The following is a 19,730-nucleotide window of genomic DNA, read 5'->3' on the forward strand; positions in this document are numbered from 1 at the left end:
AAATTCTCCTAATGATTGATATTACAAGCTAAACTATGTGAACCATCAGGAAAGAGCATAAAGCTCTTTACTGGTAGGGGAAGTGTAGAAAGCTCTTTGCTGTCTACACAGTGCAAGACATCCATGAAAGACAATCAGGAAGCTGCTAATGTTTTTAACTGAAGTTTTATCTCAGTTTAGTGTGCAGGCTGCATTAACTTTAGCAAACTGGAAATGACCTTTAGAGAATGATCAAAAGGAGATAGCTGGACAATGCCAGTCTGACTATTCCCTTTCTGTATGTAACCTTCTTTAATCCATCTTGCCTTTCTGCCATATTTTAGAAAAGAGACATAGAATAAAAGTACATGTCATTCTTGCTAAAAATGTGCCTTCTGTGGCTATTCCCATCTGGCAGACACTGGTATTTTTTGCTCTCTTATATCTCAATCCAGGAAAATGATAAAAACTCAGGAACACTGTTCAAAATTGTTTATGTGCATAAATGTTTGGTTTGTTTGATATTTTAGTGAGAAAAAAATTCATTATGCAAGAACAGTATAAACAAATATAAAGTAAAAAATAATTACTTGGTGCAAAACACTGATAGATTGTCTCACTTAATACATCCTTCCTTGAAGTTCCATGAGCACATATATTATGGTATAGGTACAAACCTCGATGCCCCAGTTCTTTTCTTATTTAAAATGGAGTCCATCATGAATAGTTTATTTAGTAATAAATTTAATGGAGGCCACTCAAAAGTTTTCAATTATGAGATACAATAGTGTGAATGCATCCATTTAGTTTCTTCTCAGAAGAACAAATTTGTGTCTTCTTGGCAACTGCCAAGTGATGAAATTCTGATTGCACTTGTCCTCTAAGAGGTCATGTATCCCAGATGTGGGAGAAGGAATATGTTAGGGGGTTTTATGCAAATTGCAAAACAGGATGCCAATTTTGGAGTATATAGCAGCTGTCACAGAGACATCAGACACCTATTTTTCACTTCTTGTATATGTTCTGGACAGTGTCATATCATAAAATGATACTATCAGTACTGTGATGTCTAAAGCACAACTTGATGAAAGTCCCATTAAATTGCAACTTATCTCTAAATTTACAGGTCTAACAGCTCCTCCTGGAGGCAACCCTACAGCCACATAATTCACAAAATCAAGAAATCAATTACAAAGTCTATCATACAATTAATTATCAAAGACAAAAGGGTAAGTCCTAAGACTACAGTCTTAACCAAAGAAAGCCTGCAGCTGGGTAGGAAACCCTAATACAGTCTGGACAGGTACAGTGAGACTGAAAAACAATTTAAAAGAATTGAAATCATAGAATTGTGAAGTTTGGAAAAGACCTCTAAGATCATCAAGTCCAACTGTCAACCCAGCACTACCACCATGTTAAACCATTAAACCATGACTTCATGGGCTAGAGCTGCAGGATTTTTGAAAACTTCCAGGAATGGTGACTCAACCACTTCCCTGGGCAGCCTGGTCCAATGCTTGACAACCCTTCCAGCAAAGAAATTTTTCTTAATATCTAAACTAAACCTCTCTGGTGCAGTTGAGGCTGTTTTCTCTTGCCTTGTCACTTGTTACTTGGGAAAAGAGCCTGGCCCCACCTGGCTACAACCTCCTTTGAGGCAGTTGTAGGAGCAAAAAGGTCCCTCTGAGCCTCTTTTTTTTCTGCAGGCTAAACACCCCCACTTCCCTCAGCTGCTGCTCACATGACTTGTGCTCCAGACTCTTTTCACCAGCTCCATTGCCTTTCTCTGGACACGCTGCAGCACTTCAATGTTCTTCTTGCAGTGAGGGGCCCAGAACTAACACAGGACTCCAGATGTGGCCTCAGCAGTGTCAACTACAGGGAGGCAATCCCTGCCCTGCTCCTGCTGGCCACACTATTGCTCTTACAGGCCAGGATGCCATTGGCCTTCTTGGCCACCTGGGCACACACTGACTCATGTTCAGCTGCTGTCAACCAGCACCTTTGGGTCCTTTTCCACTGGGCAGCTTTCCAGACACTCTGTGCCCAACTAGTAGCCCTGCCTGGTGTTGTTTTGATCCAAGGGCAGGATTCATCATTTTGCCTTGCTGAACCACACCAGCTGGCCTCAGCCCATTGATCCAGCCTGTCCAGATCCCTCTGCAGACCCTTCCCACCCTCCAACAGATAAGCACACCCACCCAACTTGGTGACATCTGCAGACCGACTGTGGCTGCACCTGTTGCCCTCATCCACATCACTGATGACAGTATCAGAGTTCTTGCTCCAGCACTGAGCACTGGGGATCACCACTTGTGACTGGCACTAGCTGGATGTAATCTCATTCATCACCATTCTCTGAGTTGGATGCTATTTAACAGTTTGTTTCCATGAAGGATTTTAAGGAAATTACAATACCTGTTCCCAGAGCTATATAAAGCTTAACTGATTCTGGACTTGTTTGAGAGATGTCAGACTTGACAGCACTTCTTCGCAATGAATTTTTAAAAGCAGAACATTTTTTTCACTATCCCAGTTTCACACTGTTTAACACTTGTGTAATAAAATGCCAAAAAGCAATATAAAACTGCAGTAAAGGACAATTTCCTAAGGCATGTTATGCCTCTATACTGAAATGTGCATAGTTTGTGCATTTATCACAGTCTGGTACAGTATCTTACTATAGCAAGTTAACAACAAATGAAGAAGCTCAAAGATTTCTTACAAGGGGCATTGCAGAATTGACTGTTCTGTAGCTTTAAGGCATTTTTGTCACTCTGCTATATCCCTAACTTAAGAATCTATATATAAAGAACATACAGTAAATATAGTAGGTAGTATATTTAATAACATATATTACATATTAGCAAATTAAACAGCATTCATCCCCAGAAACTGGATCTTGATTCCCCTAATGTTGATGCTTTAAACACCCCTTGCCAAGCCTTGGTGTGCTCCAGCTCACCAAAAGGATTCCCACACACAGCTCAGGAGATAGTGAAGGACCTTTTCCAGAAAGCAGTCTGGATGTCTGGCAGCCCTGTCCTGAAGGGTGAGAAAATTAGTCTATCTCACAGCAGGAGGTCACTGTGGCAGAGCATGTCTTTAATTTGCTGTGCAGGCAGAGCCCAGGAGTGCATTTCCTAGGCACTGGTGGCAGGAATATGTCACAGCATGCCCTGCAGTCCTTGTCCCCAGATACCTGCCCTACAAAGGCTTCCTGCCCTCCAAGCCACATCCCAACCACATCCTGCCTAAGACCCACAGAGGTGCACAGTGTCTTCCTACCACCTGCAAGCCCAGGTTTCCCCTGGATGAGCCAGACCCTCCCAAAGGATGGTGCACACTTACCCCTGGCAGGACACTGCTGGGAGAGCCATCCTGTGTATGCTGACCAGGCCAGATCCCTCCCTGGCCTGGGCATGATTTAGACAGCACACAGCACCCAGCTCATAAATGAGTGATGAACATTCCACCTGCACTGCTGCACTAGGCCATTTCCTCACATAAACAAAGCATTACTTCAGGCTGCTTCACTTCTCTTAAATCCAACTTAACTACTCTCTAACATTTTGTTGTTCCTATAGAGTGCTGACAACAAAGACAAAAAAAAATCAGCATGGCTTGACTGAGCTTAACACTGACTAAACCTCACTTTAAACCAGTCATCATCTGCTCTCAGTGTTGACATCATTTTCCAGTAGAACACCAGATAAAATTGTTAAATAGGAACCAATACCTGTAAGAATTATACAGGATTTAGGATCTAAAGAGAGATTTATTGTTAAAAAACAGGTGGCCTAAAAGTAATACAGAAAATAAAGAAACATGTATTGTGGACTAACTTGGGGTCCCAAACTGTGCTAAACCACTAAAAGTGTCAGAAATGTAAAGGTGTAAGAACTTCAAAGTTGTCTCCCAAAAATGAAGAAGTAGAATGGCAGATATCTGATTAACTTTTGAAATGGATACAGATCTGTGCTCATCTAAATCCCCTCCCCATAGTTTTGCTCTCTTAAGAAACAGCAAAACACATCTTTTGATGGGCTCTGTTTGTGATGGTCTCCAAGGTAGAGAAAACAGAATATTATCTTAAATGTCTCTAGAACAGACAGGAGTGTCACAAAAGGGTCATATCTTTAGCCAAATGAAGCTCAAAATCTAAAAGCAAATATTTCACAAAAGTTAGTGACAGAATTATAATCAATTTTCTCAGGAAGAACATTAGAAGTAACTGACCAAATAGCTGACCACATTCTTACAGCATCCTTTGTTTTTTATGAAGAGAAATGAGGCTCTTACAGTTATTATGAACACACAATTCCACAGGCCAGGCACTTCTTGCTATTTAAGAGGTCAAAACAACTCTACCATTTTCTGTAGCTTACTGCTTTGAAAGCAATTTATATGTCTTTGCTATGATCACTCCTCTGACTGTCCAGAACAGAAATAATCTTAGACAGCCTAGTACTCACTGAGACCCCTTTAAATCTTATATTGGAAATGTAGGGTTTTAGTGGCTAGGAGCTAGACAGCACTTTTGTTTCATATTCACTATGAAAAAAGTTGGACAGGACGGTAAGTTACATAATGTTCTGACTTTTCTTTTGTGCTAGATAATGCTCAGATGGAGGATTATCCTGGAAATTATCTATTTCCTTGCATGCTAAAAAAATCTTAGATTTCCTAAATTGCACTGTCAAGTGCACTGAGTCAAGACCAGCTAGAAACTACATTTGAAGTACCCAGGAGGCAAGGTGTGGTCTAACAGTTATTCTTGTTTTATGATGGAGAATCTGTTTTTCAGCCTTTACAAAGGTCAGATAAAATATGCATAGAGTACATTTAGATAGCATAAAGTGTGACTGCAGAACTGTATCTCTCCCAAGGTACTAATTCTTTTTTGCAAATATTAAATTGCTCTGAATCCACATGAGGTTCTGAAGTGCTAATACATGTATGGGGAATATTCCCCAGGCAGATACATCTATTTAAAATGCATATATTCATCCAACTGCCTAGTGTACATTTAAACACAGGAGTTAAGAGTGAAATAGCATCTTTGCCTGAATTAGAACACAATTCAGTGCATGTAAAGAACACGAAGCAGTAGATAGTAAATTACAGAGTTAAAAATTATTCCTTTGAATTCAAATGACAAAATTTTCAGTGTTATGTGACATCAAATTGTGGAAATACTCTGCAGAATTGCCATCGCCTGCCCTGATTCTCCAGTCAGAATGAACCTGACTGATTCTTTTTGTTTGGTTGGATTTCATGTTCAGGAAGAGGGACCTCATTTCCCCATTTCCTGAAGCCCCCAGCTACAGCAGCTTATAGGGGACGGTGACTGACAAACCAGCAGATCACGGATTTGGGGGCTGTTGTTTACCTTTCAGCAAGGAAAGGAGAGCAGTACACCATTTTGCTGCCTGTACAGCCACTGATACTGCATTCCTGCAAAAGCCAGGGAGCTGCAGCCTGTCACCCACCCACCGGGCACACCCAAAGGCTCTGCGGGCTCCGCCGGAGGATTGCCTTTGTCTCAGCACCTCTGCTCTGCCCTGCTTCCCCCTCCGGCGGAGAACGGGCGCGCCTCGCTCTCAGCTCTCCAGATTAAATCACCTCAAGCCTTTCGTGCCTAATCAAACTAAAATAGCACTCTACTGACCGCACAGGGTCATTTGTTAAATGAGAATAGCTAGAAGAGAAGGTTAATTCAATTTTTAAGCTTTCCTTTTTTGAGGCGGCGCGGGTGGTGCTGAGGGCGGGGGCGCCGGAGCAGAGGCTGGCTCTGCCTGTGCCGGCAGAGTTACAGTGCACTCTGCAGGCAGGAGTTACACTGCATTACACTGCACTCTGCAGGCCCTGCCTGTGCCGGCAGAGTTACAGTGCACTCTGCAGGCAGGAGTTACACTGCATTACACTGCACTCTGCAGGCCCTGCCTGTGCCGGCAGGGTTACAGTGCACTCTGCAGGCAGGAGTTACACTGCATTACACTGCACTCTGCAGGCCCTGCCTGTGCCGGCAGGGTTACAGTGCACTCTGCAGGCAGGAGTTACACTGCATTACACTGCACTCTGCAGGCCTTGCCTGTGCCGGCAGAGTTACAGTGCACTCTGCAGGCAGGAGTTACACTGCATTACACTGCACTCTGCAGGCCCTGCCTGTGCCGGCAGAGTTACAGTGAACTCTGCAGGCAGGAGTTACACTGCATTACAGTGCACTCTGCAGGCAGGAGTTACACTGCATTACACTGCACTCTGCAGGCCCTGCCTGTGCCAGCAGAGTCACACTGCACTCTGCAGGCAGGAGTTACCATGCATTACACTGCACTCTGCAGGCCCTGCCTGTGCCGGCAGGGTTACAGTGCACTCTGCAGGCAGGAGTTACCATGCATTACACTGCACTCTGCCTGTGCCAGCAGAGTTACAGTGCACTCTGCAGGCAGGAGTTACAGTGCACTCTGCCCGCTCTGCCTCACGCTGCTGCTGCTGCTGCAGCTGCAAACCTGCTCCTCTGCCACTGCTTGGGCTGGGACTTCATCAAATAGGAAAGGGAGAGGGCCCTAAGGAAAGACAAAATGCTGTCAGACCTTGAGCCCTATATACACAGAACCTGTGTATATATGAATCAGTTTTACATATGAACCAGTGTGGCCACACCACAGTGGCAGTGCCCTGAAATGTCGAATGTTCCCTGCCCAGCTCAGCTCATCCTCCTGCTCACTGAGGGGTGGGAGTCAGGAATGCCCCCAGGGAGGAGCATCCTGCAGTCAGTCTCCTCTACACAGCAGCCAATGTAGATGGGAGTATAACACAGTCAATCACAGCTAAATAAAACCAGGTGGTCCATTTAATAAGTCTTCACAGTAAACAAACACAAAAGCTCAACTCTGTTGCTAAACAAGTATTAGCAACCAAGAAGTTTAAAATGTTACAACTGTTAATTACAAGACATTCACTAAGAAAATGTTTTTTAGCTATTTCATAAAGCAATGGCCACCCTCATCTTGACTACCACTGATACAGAAATCTTTTTGAAATCTTTTCTTTTACTATGTGCCTATCCATAGTTAAATTATGTGAGATAAAAAATACATTTTAAACAAACCCGCACATTCTCAGACACGTATGATTTATTTGAACTACCAGAAGCTTTCCCTCCAAGGATTCCTCACAGTCTCCTCCTAATAACCTATCAGATGTGAGTTGAAAGATGGGATGAACCACTACCCCAGTGCATATGGCTTCTGCAATCATTATGAGATCTGCAAAGAACAGAATTAAACTCTAAACTCCTTTTCTTCACTGCTCAAGGGAGATTTTGAGCTCAAACTCCAATTTGAAGAAGTTTAAAAAGAGCAAGAAAGAAATACTATATGATCATGTTAGCCCTGAATGCATGTAAAAAATGTGGTAAATTGAGAACATAGCATCATGAAAAAATATGAGACAGAGAATTAAAATTATCTGGTTACTGTATAGGCTTATGGGTTCTGGAGAACAGCAAACAGTGGGGGATGAAATTGTGTCCAGTTACTACTTTAAGACAACAAGGTGACAGTAAGGTTTTGGTGCCTCAAGAATGTTTCCACTGGGCTCAGGGAATACTCACAAGAATAAATAACACACTTGCATCAGAAGGAAAAAGTTCACTCCCTGGGCTTCGCTGAAGTGCTAGAAAAGTAGCCAAGAAATTCCAAGGCCGTTCTGAGCGGCTGTGGATAAGATTACATTCAGCTCAGCACTTTAGTATGAACAGCTGAGAAGAGCACAGAAGTGGATAGGAAGAAACTCCTGATGGCTCCACCTCCCAGAGAAACAAATTATTCATAAAATACAAAACGTAAGTGCACAAAGATATTAATGGAAGATACAGAATTAATTGATATGTTGGTATAAAAGCATTAATAACTTATATATTTTAAGCATTCTCTATACATCTATTTCTTTCAATACAAAATACACTTAATTATGGGCTAGCAAAACATTCTTCCATTTCCTGCATGTCCATCTTCTGTGTTTTTAGGGAAGAAAACACAGCTGATGATCAAGTTTTGAAATAAAATGGATTAGTAACACAGAAAAAAATTAATCAGAAATTTTAATTTAATAAGGTCTATAAATCATAACCATCCCCCAGTATTAAATGTAGAAGGGAAATCTCTGGGAGAGCAGCTAGGAATATTTAGGTGGCAAAAAGATCACACTGCCAGACAGAATGAAAGAGAAATGGAGCAAAAGTTTCTGAAGATGGCAGCTTGGCTGAATGTGAGGGAGTCTGCATAAGTAGATACAGGTCTGGGACTAGCATACAAGGGGTGGGGAAACCTGAGTGGATGCCCATAAATGACTCTGTGGTATGGCTGAACTTGCCTGAAATACAGCTGGGTCTGAACACTCCCAAACCTGGTTGTGCCTACATGACCAATAACCAGCAGAGAAAATATAAAACTCACCAAGGGGATGGAAGCCATTATTACCCTTCAGCCTCATGATTACAGGTGTTCAGAAAGCAGCATCAGCACTGATTCTCATTTCTTCTAAAAGCTATTTACTCCCAAAATGTCACAAGGGGACCTACTACTACATAACTGGCATCTGGAGTCACCAAGCAGCTCCTCAGGAGTGCTTACCAAGGGAAATAAACAGTCACAGCCACTCGCCATCAGGAAGTGACCAAAGTTTCATCTCCTGACTGGCACTCACACATATCCAGACAAAGGGGAGACTTTTCCATTTCCCTGCTAAAAGGGAGAGGAGTGAAAAAGGACAAGCTGGTTTCATATTTTAACCTCCTGTTATTATTTTCAGAAGTAATCTTGGTAGGAAGAAGCAGTGGTATGAACAGATTCCATGGGTACAGAGAGCAGTTAGCAAGCATGGCCTGGGGGTAGAAGACTGAGTGCCTTTGAAGCATCTTAGGAAGCAACAATCTGGTGATTCTTGCTGCCAGGTTCTCTACAGGGATGTGTTTCTCCCATCCTGAGCTGTGAAAAGGTTGAGAGTTGCGCTGGACTTGGCTGCAGGATGACAAAGGCAAGTAGTTTTTCCCAAAGACAGAAGAAATTATACACTTATTTTCTGTACTAATGCCACAAGGCTGTGCTCAGGGCTGCTTCTACTGCTGACAGATGGAGACAGGATAGAAGATTAAATGTTTGGCCAGCCAAGTGTTAGCCACAAATATTCCAGCACAGCTGATGCTCATGCTCTGGAGAAATTAAAGAAGAGGTTTCTGTCTCTGCTCTAGATACTAATTTTCTATTTAAATATTGTAGTAATTTCTTCATTTTTATTTGGGTTTTTTATTTTTTTAAAAAGCATACCCCAAGTCACATGTAACATTTTAATTGTTTCAGAAAGCATGGGATTAGTTTATGGGAAGCTGTTATACTCAAGCATGTTCTATATCACAAAGTTAACATTTTGAAAAATAAAATTAATTTCATTAGAACCTTTTAAAAAAGTTATTTACACTTCCCTACTTTGCGGAAGAAGAAAAAAAAGAAGGTGAAAAATTAAGCAGGACCTAGCATACAGCTAAACAAATACAGCCGTGTATCCATGTCCTGCCCAGCTATAATTTTGTTTTCCTAAAAGAGCTTCATCATGACAAGAAAATATAATTTTCCACATCAAATGCTGAGAATATATAATTCTAATAAAAAAGGAACTACCATTTTTTCAGGTACCTGCCTCTTATTTTCATATCGCATAGATTGCTGAAGTTAATGAATAAAAATATCTACTTTATCATTTCATTTTCATAATCTAATATTCAGGTACTCAGTGAACCTTCTCCAGCCTAAAAGTGAGTGCCAACAGAAAAGTGTGCTGAATTTAACAATTCTCTTACAGCCCTTGTGTGAATTTTAAATTTTATTTGATATAAAATACTTTGTATAGGGTATAAAAAAGCTGGTTTATTCTCCAGAAAGATTTACCTGTGTATATGTAATACATGTACTCCATATTTGCTTTCAATTCTGTACTTTGTTGGATCACTTGCAGGAGAAATCAGTTCCTCATTTTTGTACCTGACAATCAAGAAAAAAATAAAACTCATTAATATCAGCAACTATTCCTTAATCTGGTAGATCTTTGGATCAACATATAATTTACTATTATCTGAACTCTCTCTGCTTGCACAGAGTATTTTCCAGTATGTGTGGATAGATAAGTATTGGGCCATGAAGGTAAAGCAGGGCTATCACAGCAGCAAGAAAGTGGAAAGAGAAGATGTGCACTCAATCTAGAAGATGAGAAAAAGAAGTAAAGAGAAGATGGCATGGGGCTTGAACTTTCAAATCCACTAACCCTGACACAAGATGGGAAGCAAACTTTATCTTCCACCACAGTAAAACACTTCAGCACAGAAAAAAAGGGGAGCAGCAACAGAATTATGCCTCATGTTAGGTCTTTACAGTCCAGCCTAAGGCTTTCATATTCATAGGACAGCACCTGTCCAGGGAGGAGGACAGCTGAAAGAACCTTTATGTCCTCCTCAATGACCACAGATACAGCCCATGACAACAGTGGTGCTATGCACATTTACCCAGGCTTAGAAAGTAGCCTGTGAGTTCTGTGTGTTTTGCCACTTGCTACTTTGTATTCAGGAAACTCAATGGCCAGAAAGACTGGAATGCCTTCCACTGTCTGCCTTCTGAAATGCATGAGTTTGTTTCTCACATTGCACGGGGCCACTCAGCAAGTTTTCCTCCCACTCCTCCCACTGCAGTATCAACTGCTACGATCCAGCACATCTAGGAGGATTATAAAGAGGATTTAACAAAGCCATTATACATGACACTTATCAGTTATGGCATAACTTTCAAATGAAAAAAGCTTAACAACATTTTTAGAGGGCTAGGAAAGGCCAGTCTCTTACCATTGTACAACAGGCGTTGGAAATCCTTGCACAGTAAAGCAGAGGCTTACGGACATCTTCTCCCAGATGGTGTGAGACCTCAGGCGCACTAGAATTTCAGGGGCTCGACTTATTCTTTCTTCAATGATATGTCTTTCCAGAGCCATATTTTCCTCTACCTATTAAACATGGGAAAAGAAAAGAAGCATCTGGCACCAGACTCAAACAGGGTAGGAGATCCAACCTTAAATTCACAAAAAGATGTTTAATCATTACTCATATTTGAAGCACAGGCCCAAATTTCAGTACACCTTGTAATTATTTTTGCATAGGAGCAAAAAGATTCAGCAGGTACCATTCTTTGCACAGCAAGTCTATCCAGATGTTCTCGAGCTCGGTGCCTGGCAGTGTGAATCTCTTTTTCCAGAGCAGACAACTCACTGGCAAAACGGATCCTTTTCTCATCACTTACATGAGACTTTTCCTCATGAGTCCTGTGGGACAAGAAAAAAAATCAGGTAACCACTGTGATGGTTTAAGTTTGTCACTCATACACATCAGAGCACCAAGGGCTATGAAACCATATCAGTAGGATGTAAAATTTAGGTTTGGAATAATTCTTCGCATCTATGTGCATATCCTGAGGATGCAAAATCATGGGAACTTTCTTCATATTCTTCCCCTCTGTATTTGTGGGGCCATATCTCTAAGTCTTGAATTCTGCTATGGTGACATTGACATGGTTCCCCACAGTCCTCTGGTAATCAAGATCAAGAACCTGCCTAGCCTCCTTCTGGCCCCTGATTTTCCTTCCCATGGGCACAAGGAGGCAGAGAAGTGAAGGCAAGTTCTGTGCCTGTTCACAACCTTTTAAAAGTTGTGCCTAGGTTACATAGTACCCTTAGCTTTAGAAGCTTTAGAACCTGGGAGCTCTTGTAGCTCCATGGGCTGTATCATCAGACCTCACCTGAAAGATACAGACCAAGGAATTTACAAGGATTTGATGAACAGTTGCATGCAAAAAAAGCTGTCCCTTGACAAGGATGAGCAGGAAATATTATAGAAACTACCAGGAAAAATATAAAGTTTGGGAAAAATTGTGAGTTGTTCCCTGAAAACCTAATTCCACAGATTTTCCAGAATTCCTAAAAATACCCCAAGTCATAAATGTTTTTAGGAGGAGCTAGCTCAGTTTCCTTCATTCATGCTGATTCAGTAAACATGCTGATTGTCTTTTCTTTCCCAGGACAAAAGAAGGTAGTGAATATCAAATATTTCTAACATGTCTATCAATATAATCAACATATGGCAAGACTCTGAGAGCATAACCCAAATAAGAAAACTTCCACAAAATTCAGTGAACCAAGATATTTTTTGTCTGATACTTAAAAAAAAAAATTATTTGTACCTACCATTTCAATGTACTTTAAATACCAGCCATGTCTTGCCATTTTTTATATTGCTGAGTTTTAAAACAGTTTTAAAACCCTAAATTAAAGTATACAAAGTCATTTGATTTTCCTAGACATTTCTGTTCTGAGGTTACATATTTCAAACCAATCCAAGTACCAGAATCATACAGATGTGTATAATTTGCACCACATATTTTCTACAAACAAAGCAGAATTCCTTCTTGTAATATAAATCCTCCATGTCTTTCATGCAGTAACTGTAGAGCAAAGCAGAGCAGAAACAGTGAAAATCACTAAGGGGAATTATTGCCATCAACATGGTTACTCTGGGATATCTTATCAAGCAGTAACTGAGACATGACAGTAAACCCTCTTGATATTCAGGAAAGAATTTAAAACATTTAAATTGATCCAAATTAGAAATTTAGGAATAGTAGAGTAGCTCTGTTCAAAATGAGTTCTGGGTACCAGGTGGATTCTAATTTAATTTTGGTTTAAAGCTGTTTTCAAGGGTCAGAGTGGGGACCAGGAGAACAACTCTGGGTTGAAATATGAGACTGAAAGTGACACTCAGTCATTTAGTGTTCCAGCCAAAATAGATTAGTGAAGAACAGTGACAGAGAAGCCTCCAGTCTTGTCAACTCTGAAAAGAGCCCTGGCAAAAGAGTTGGGACCAGAGCCACTACAGAGGTCAGAGTGGACCAAGAGAGCTTTACCTTTTCCTGGATTCCTGCATTGCTTCATGTGCCAAGGTGCGTGCCCTCCTGGCACAGAGTCTGCATGTGGTTTTGCCCAAGCCAGTCGATTCATAATAAGCAGCCTGCCTGGAAGCAGCCCTTCAAATATAAAAGACATTGTTATAACCCAGCAATTCAGGTAAAACATGAACTCACAAATGTCAAAGAAATTACTTTGAGCTCAATGAGCTGAAGACCATGACTGAGCATTGTTCAGCGAGAAATCTTTGCATTCTCACTGACTGCACTAAGTGGTGATTGTCACTTGTCCTTCCAGGGCTTAATGCCCATCATCTGTCACTGGGGTCATTAGGCATTTTTATTTCATTCTATTAAATTTATATTTATTTCAGTCTTCAATCATTCAGGTGTGATGATAGCATTTCAGTGAACCCCAAGGGTACCAGACTGTCTAATACACAAATCATAAAGATTCCCCATAGCATTGTCTGTTTCAAAGTGTTCCTGCTTTTCTATATTTCACAGATCTTTCTGCAACTTTCCTCTTTCATAAGGGAAACTGGACCAGCTAGACAATTAGGTAGGCATGTTAGTTACTAAGTAGGGAGAATGGCAATTCTGAAGCAACCGCAATACAAAGTTTCAGGCTTTGAGATACAAAGAATGTGTTTTTTCTGGTTAAAACTCTAAGATTTCAAATGAGAAGCATTAAGCTTTCATTTAAGTTTAAAAAGGAAATTGAATCACAAAACCTATAATTAGTTATAGCCAACTTCAGGAGAAGGAATATCATCATGTCATACAGAAGAATGGGTAAAAAGTTGTTTCTATGACTTACAATAAATTTCACGGCAATTTTTCTTAAGTCAGAGTTTCAGCCTACAAAGAATTTTAGCCTACAAAGAATAATTTTAAATTTAGAGGTACCAAACAGGACAGATCCTAAGCTAAAAGGCCTGTGTAGGTATCTTGCAATGCTGCTAGGAAGTTTAGCTATGCTGGTGGGAGACTACAGACAAGGAGCATGCCAATGGAAGGAAGTGGGAAACTATCATTCTGTATAAATCACACTTTTTGGGGTGGAGGGGAAAGGTAAGTATCTTGATTTTAAGGACTGACTACCCAAAACAGAGACCTGCTTATGCTCAAATACACAACACTTACTTTCTTGCTGCATATTCCTCAAGTATATATCTTGTCTGAATGTTGCGATAGGACTGATCAAAGTGCTTGTGCCTCCTCTGGTAAAATGGCACTGCTACTGAAGACATGCTTCCTCTGTGACAGCCAGTAATTCCTGCAGAGAGTAAAGTTAGCCATACATTTAACCATGCACACATTTAGCCATATATTTCAGACTCTTTGGTGTGGTATTTTCTGATATGTAGACATGTGTGTGAATATGTCCAAATGTATAAAATTGCACCAATTTGTGACAAATAGAGCTATCACTCACACGCCTCAGACTGTAACTTATCAGTCGTGCAGTGTGAGCTATGGAATCACAGATGATAGCATAAAAGATATTCCAGCAGATCATTTTTCTCCTTCTTTGCAGATGTCATTTAACGCCTCCAGAGAAATTTCCAGGGATGGAAATTTGACAGTTTTTTGGCTGTTGTTAGACAGTTCAGCGCTCTCTTCTTCAAACCTTTCACTTTTTCCACTTTGGCAATTTATGCTCACTGTGTTTTGTTCAATTCACCATGACAAAAAATAGACAATATTCTCTCACTTTTGTAGCAGCCTGTTGAAGATTTTCTCTACTTTTCTTTCCTGCTCTCTTGTTTAAACTCAACAAAGCTGGCTTATGCAATCTTCCCTCATGGGTTATTTTTTCTGGACTATAAATCATTTTGGCTTCCTTCTTGTGGACTTTCTCCAAAGCATGGCATAGTTTTTGATCAATATTTGGATAGAAGGTTCTAAGAAACATTCTAGGTGCCCCTGGAAACAGTGTGGGGGACAAAACCACGTTTCCCACTGAGTTAGATTTAAGTAGACTACCAACCACATTATTGAAAGAACATGGAGGTGCCTACATCCCTTTGTGCTCATTAGAAATATGATGACAACTTCTTGCAAAAGTGGGTAATATCATGAGCCATGTTGTGAGTAGGTGCCAGTTTGTGTAACTGCAGTCTCAGTGGGATATGGGGTTCTGTACTCCTGGGCCATTTGTCCCAACAGTGGTGAGGGATCCCAACTGAACAGCCAAAACCTCCCCCACAAGGCACCTACACTTCAGTGACAACAGAAGCAAGCTCCTAGCATAAGTCAATAAAGCAGATGAAGATTTACTCAAGTCAATTACTGCAGTAACATCCAATACCCTACTAAAAGCTGAGAGGAGCATCCCTGCTGTTATGCTCCCTGTTGGGTGCAGGCTGCCAGCTCCATGCCAGCACCCAGGGCACAGGCTGAGGCACAGCCTGGGATCCACCTCAGGGCTCCCATGGCAATGGAAGCAGCACCAGCTCACCAGGGAACACCTTAGGAGTGTGCCAGGGTCCTGAGGACAGCAATGGACCTGACTGTCCCAGACCAGCCTCCTCCAGAGTTCCTCCTACCCTGCCCACAGCCCAGGACCCTATGTCAGTCCCCAGGGCCATCAGTTTCTGCCCCAGAAATGACACAGCAGAACCAGTCTCCAGCTCCCCACAGCTTGGTCCTGCCTGGATGTAGACCATGCAAGAAGAACGTGCCTCAGACCCACATCAAAAGTCCAAATTTGTAACAAAAAGTCACATGAATAAGCAGTGTCATGATGTACATCAAATGAAAGCTCAAACGGATTGGAAAAGAAATCTTATAAAGTCATTTAGATAAACTCATTTAACAAGTTAAAATGACAGTTAATATGTACCATATTTCCAGCATATGGTATTTATCAAAAAAAGGAAATGCTAGCCATTGGTTAAGAAGAGTAAAAAACTGTAACTGTGTCTGATTGTTGCATGCAGATAGTCAAAGGCAGAGCAAGGTGCTCCCAAATTAATATATTCTCATATCAGCTACTTTTACTTTTCAAAGAAAAATTAAGGAGAAAACAGTAGGTATACTTAATAGAAGTCACATTTTATTTTAAAATGTTCAGAGATCTAAAGAGATTTTTACAATTTATCACCACATAGCTGCAGCTTCTGCATAACTTACAGTTACCTTTTCAGTTCTTTTTCAAGATATGAGAATGACCAGTCACAGGTTCAGCAATGACAGCTTTAGGCAAAGCACAAGACACTGCAAAACAAAAATTAAACAGGTTTACAACATTACTATGAGGCATTAAAGAAATATATTGCCACATTTATTGAGAAATATGAAAGTTAGCATGACCCAAGTTAGTTCAGTACCTCACAGAGATGCTGGCTCAGTAAGATGACCTCATACAATGCTGAGCTGACATGGACCCCTCATGGACCTATTAACCCATCACATGACAAAATGTTTTGGTTACATGAGCAGAGTTGCACAGACCCACGAGCAGCCTTGGCTTCTCCTAGTTTTGGTATCTCTACATCATGTGATTGTACATCTGCAGACATTGAACACTGGTTTTCTTCCTGCTGTATAACTGTGTGACTATTGCGTATATGACACTGGATTTCTACATTAGTTCTTATGTTAACTGGACAATGAATGGCATAATTTTCCCTTTTCTCTATTTTTAATTAGCCTTTTTGCCTAAATGAAAGTGCAAAAGTCAAACACAGATTAAGCTCACTCCACTGTTAAGAGTTACTCATGTTCACATGTGGCCAAGTTAAATAATTCTGTGAATTTATCAACATGCAATGTAAATGTTGCTATGTATATAATTCACACTGAGATCCACTTTATAAGGATTGCAGAGTAATGCCCATTTATCCAGATAGATCAGTCTAAGTTATTTTAATTTTTGAGAGAGGAGAAAACACCATTGTCATTTACAGTCCAGCCTTTTTCACTAAATGTAAAATTTACATTTTAATTAGTCTATTTTCTTCTATTTGTCAGCACCCAGGACTCCTCGAATTTTGGTTCATATATTTTTCAATTTACCCAAACACCTTTAGTATAGAAACAAGGGTAGCCATCCACTCACATCCTTCATGCAAGTAATTAACAGAGCTTTCTAGCAGCCAGACTCACTTTGCCTTCTGTTAACACAGAGGGGAGCTGCCTGGCAACAATTCCAAATGTAATAATAATCATCAGTTAATTGCAACAACATTTTCAGAGTATGTATTTAATACTTAATAGTGTTGCAAAGACAAGTATCAGAAGAGCAAAATCAAAGTCCCACTTTCAAAACAGCATATAGGGTATTGACCTCCTGATAAAAGAAGTTTATACTGTATTCCTAGGAACAATATATTGACTGTTTTACCAGTTTTCCACTGATACACATTTATATGAGACTTTTGAAATATATTCTAATATTTAGACAACCTACCACTAAGACAGTTAGAGAACATGATATGCTGATGACAGCTTAACCCCAGTGAATTTATTGATTTAGATGAACCAAACTTTTATTAATGACAGTGTCTGGAGACCTAGTTATATTGGCAAGTGAATTGGTAGAACTGACTCAAAAGTGAGATGAGGGAAGTGGTCCAATAACAACAGCAACGACAAAAAAAGCCTAAGTCCAGAGAAAGGCAAATTAATTATCTGAATGATTACAACAAATTAAAAAGCAAATCTCAAGTCTTATTTACCAAGTTCTACCACAAGAATTTTGGAGGCATTCCTGAAATACATGGCCTATGTGTCACAAACAATCCATGAATTACATCCATGCACATCCTATTAACAACCCTGGATTTCAAGAAAAAGCCTACAATTACAGGAAAAAGATGATCCTAAAACATTTGGTGTCTCATCTGACCTTTACATTGTTAGTGCAATGTAGCATCATTGTACTCCTTTCTTTTTATTATTATTATTATTCCTATTTGTTTCTTCTATTACTGTAAATGCTGGGGACATCAAAAGGACCTAAAGTGCACTAATCTAAGTGCTGTAAAAACCACCCAGAAGATTATTAAACACAAAGAAAAATATTACCTCAGCCAAAATCTCCTTAAGGATTAATGACATCAACCACAGGTGAATTAGACTGTTCAAGTCAGTTTACAAAAACATACATTTCTTCATGCTTTGTAGCATGTATATAACAATTTTTACTTGACCATGAGTAAAAGGCCAAGCTCCCAGGTCAGGATATGCATAGTTTTGTGACACAGTAATAGTGATCTGAATAGAAAGCCATAATCTAGGACCACGTGACAAGGGGCCACATTCTTGAGCAGAGAAGCCAAGGGTCTGATATAAACATTGTTAGTCTGATAAGTGAGTTAATTTAAGATTTAAAGGACAAGCAGTAAATTGTAGCATGATCATTTACATTGCCTCAGAGAGCAGGCACACATCCAACTAAATTGATGGATGGCTTGACAAATGCCATGGTAAGGAGAACATGGCTGCACTCACCATAGATAGATAACTTGCCCTCCCAGGTTCAGGAGGCTCGTGTCATGAGCATGTATTTTCTCAGCCTGACCTGCCTGTGCTATACCCTGCAACATGCACTTCTGTGCTCATCTCTGTTCCTGGCCATCTGCAGAAGTGCCAAAATTATTCACGTGTTCTTGCCTGTCCTCACGTAGACAGAAATTTCTTTGTCCATTTGCACTGATTTGAGGGCTTGTCCTGCTTTTCCCACGACTCTGACATTTTTTTCTCTACCTTGTTCTGCTAGCTGTTCTCCACATTGTTCAAATTAAATGTTTTCAGGAAGCTGCCAACTTATACTTTTATAGTGCATAAAAGCCCTTGATATTTAACTGATAAAATACATTTAAATCCATATCACCTACATACCATAATGAAAGATAGAAATAAACTCCACCTTCTATTAATTGCTCCTAATTACCAGATAAAAAATTACCATATTGCCTCAAAAAATATGCAATCCTTTCCAGATGGTTATATCCATGCTGCAGACATTGCAGACTTAATAACATATTATCATTTTCTCCCATAAAATGACTTTGATGTAAATCTTGTAAAACCTTCATGAATCATTATGCAGCTCTAGACACTGCAGTCTAAACAGAATGGTATATAGAGAATCTGAGTTATTCTTCTCCATTTTGATAAGAAACTAATTTGATAAAAAACAGATTTGACAAAATTTCTAATATGTCTCTCCAGTCTTTTTTCTCTGTACACATGTGTATATTTAGATCTTCCACAAAAAATTATGTTTTGTGAATGAAAAACTTACTCAAATATACCGTCATTTTAAAATGTTTCAGGACTTCTGTTGAAGATCCTGTTCAGACCACATAATAATTCAGTTTTAGCTCTTTTGACAATAGAACAAAAATGCTCATCATTTAAAAAAAAATAAATATGGAATTCTCACTTGCTTACTCTGCTGAATTCCAGACATCATTCAGCGAGCTTGAACACATTTTGTGTTTTTCTTTTTGATTTCTTTAGCTACATCATGTTTAGTTTTATGTTTTACTGACCACAACTCCTTTTCATGGAAATAGTATTTTCCTCATTTCACCAATTGGTTTAAACAGATTCAAATAATCCCCTGAAATGCATACATTACTTTTGTTATTAAACATAATAACAAAAAACAAAAAACCACGAATACCCATTTAAGCAACATTTCCAAGCAGCTGACAGTACCAGCCATCACAGATCTATCATTTTTACTAATTTCATATGTTCTGAATAAGTAGACTTTCAACATTTCCCAACATC

At 40.0% G+C, this 19,730-nt stretch overlaps 1 protein-coding gene across 1 annotated transcript in view; it reads right to left on the minus strand.

Annotated features, from left to right (window-relative positions):
• Positions 1–16,207, minus strand: part of MYOM2 (myomesin 2) — a 71,506-nt gene extending 55,299 nt beyond the window's left edge. Inside the window, exons 1-6 of the mRNA XM_054629722.2 lie at positions 16,125–16,207; positions 14,127–14,259; positions 12,981–13,100; positions 11,208–11,346; positions 10,874–11,031; positions 9,930–10,022 (exon numbers count right to left, since the gene is read on the minus strand). Coding sequence (XP_054485697.2) covers positions 9,930–10,022; positions 10,874–11,031; positions 11,208–11,346; positions 12,981–13,100; positions 14,127–14,233 — 617 coding nt within the window. The 5' untranslated portion in view covers positions 14,234–14,259; positions 16,125–16,207. The remainder of the gene's footprint in view (positions 1–9,929; positions 10,023–10,873; positions 11,032–11,207; positions 11,347–12,980; positions 13,101–14,126; positions 14,260–16,124) is intronic.
• Positions 16,208–19,730: the final 3,523 nt, after the last annotated feature.

Source organism: Agelaius phoeniceus, chromosome 3, assembly GCF_051311805.1.
Source record: "Agelaius phoeniceus isolate bAgePho1 chromosome 3, bAgePho1.hap1, whole genome shotgun sequence".
Lineage (NCBI taxonomy): Eukaryota > Metazoa > Chordata > Aves > Passeriformes > Icteridae > Agelaius > Agelaius phoeniceus.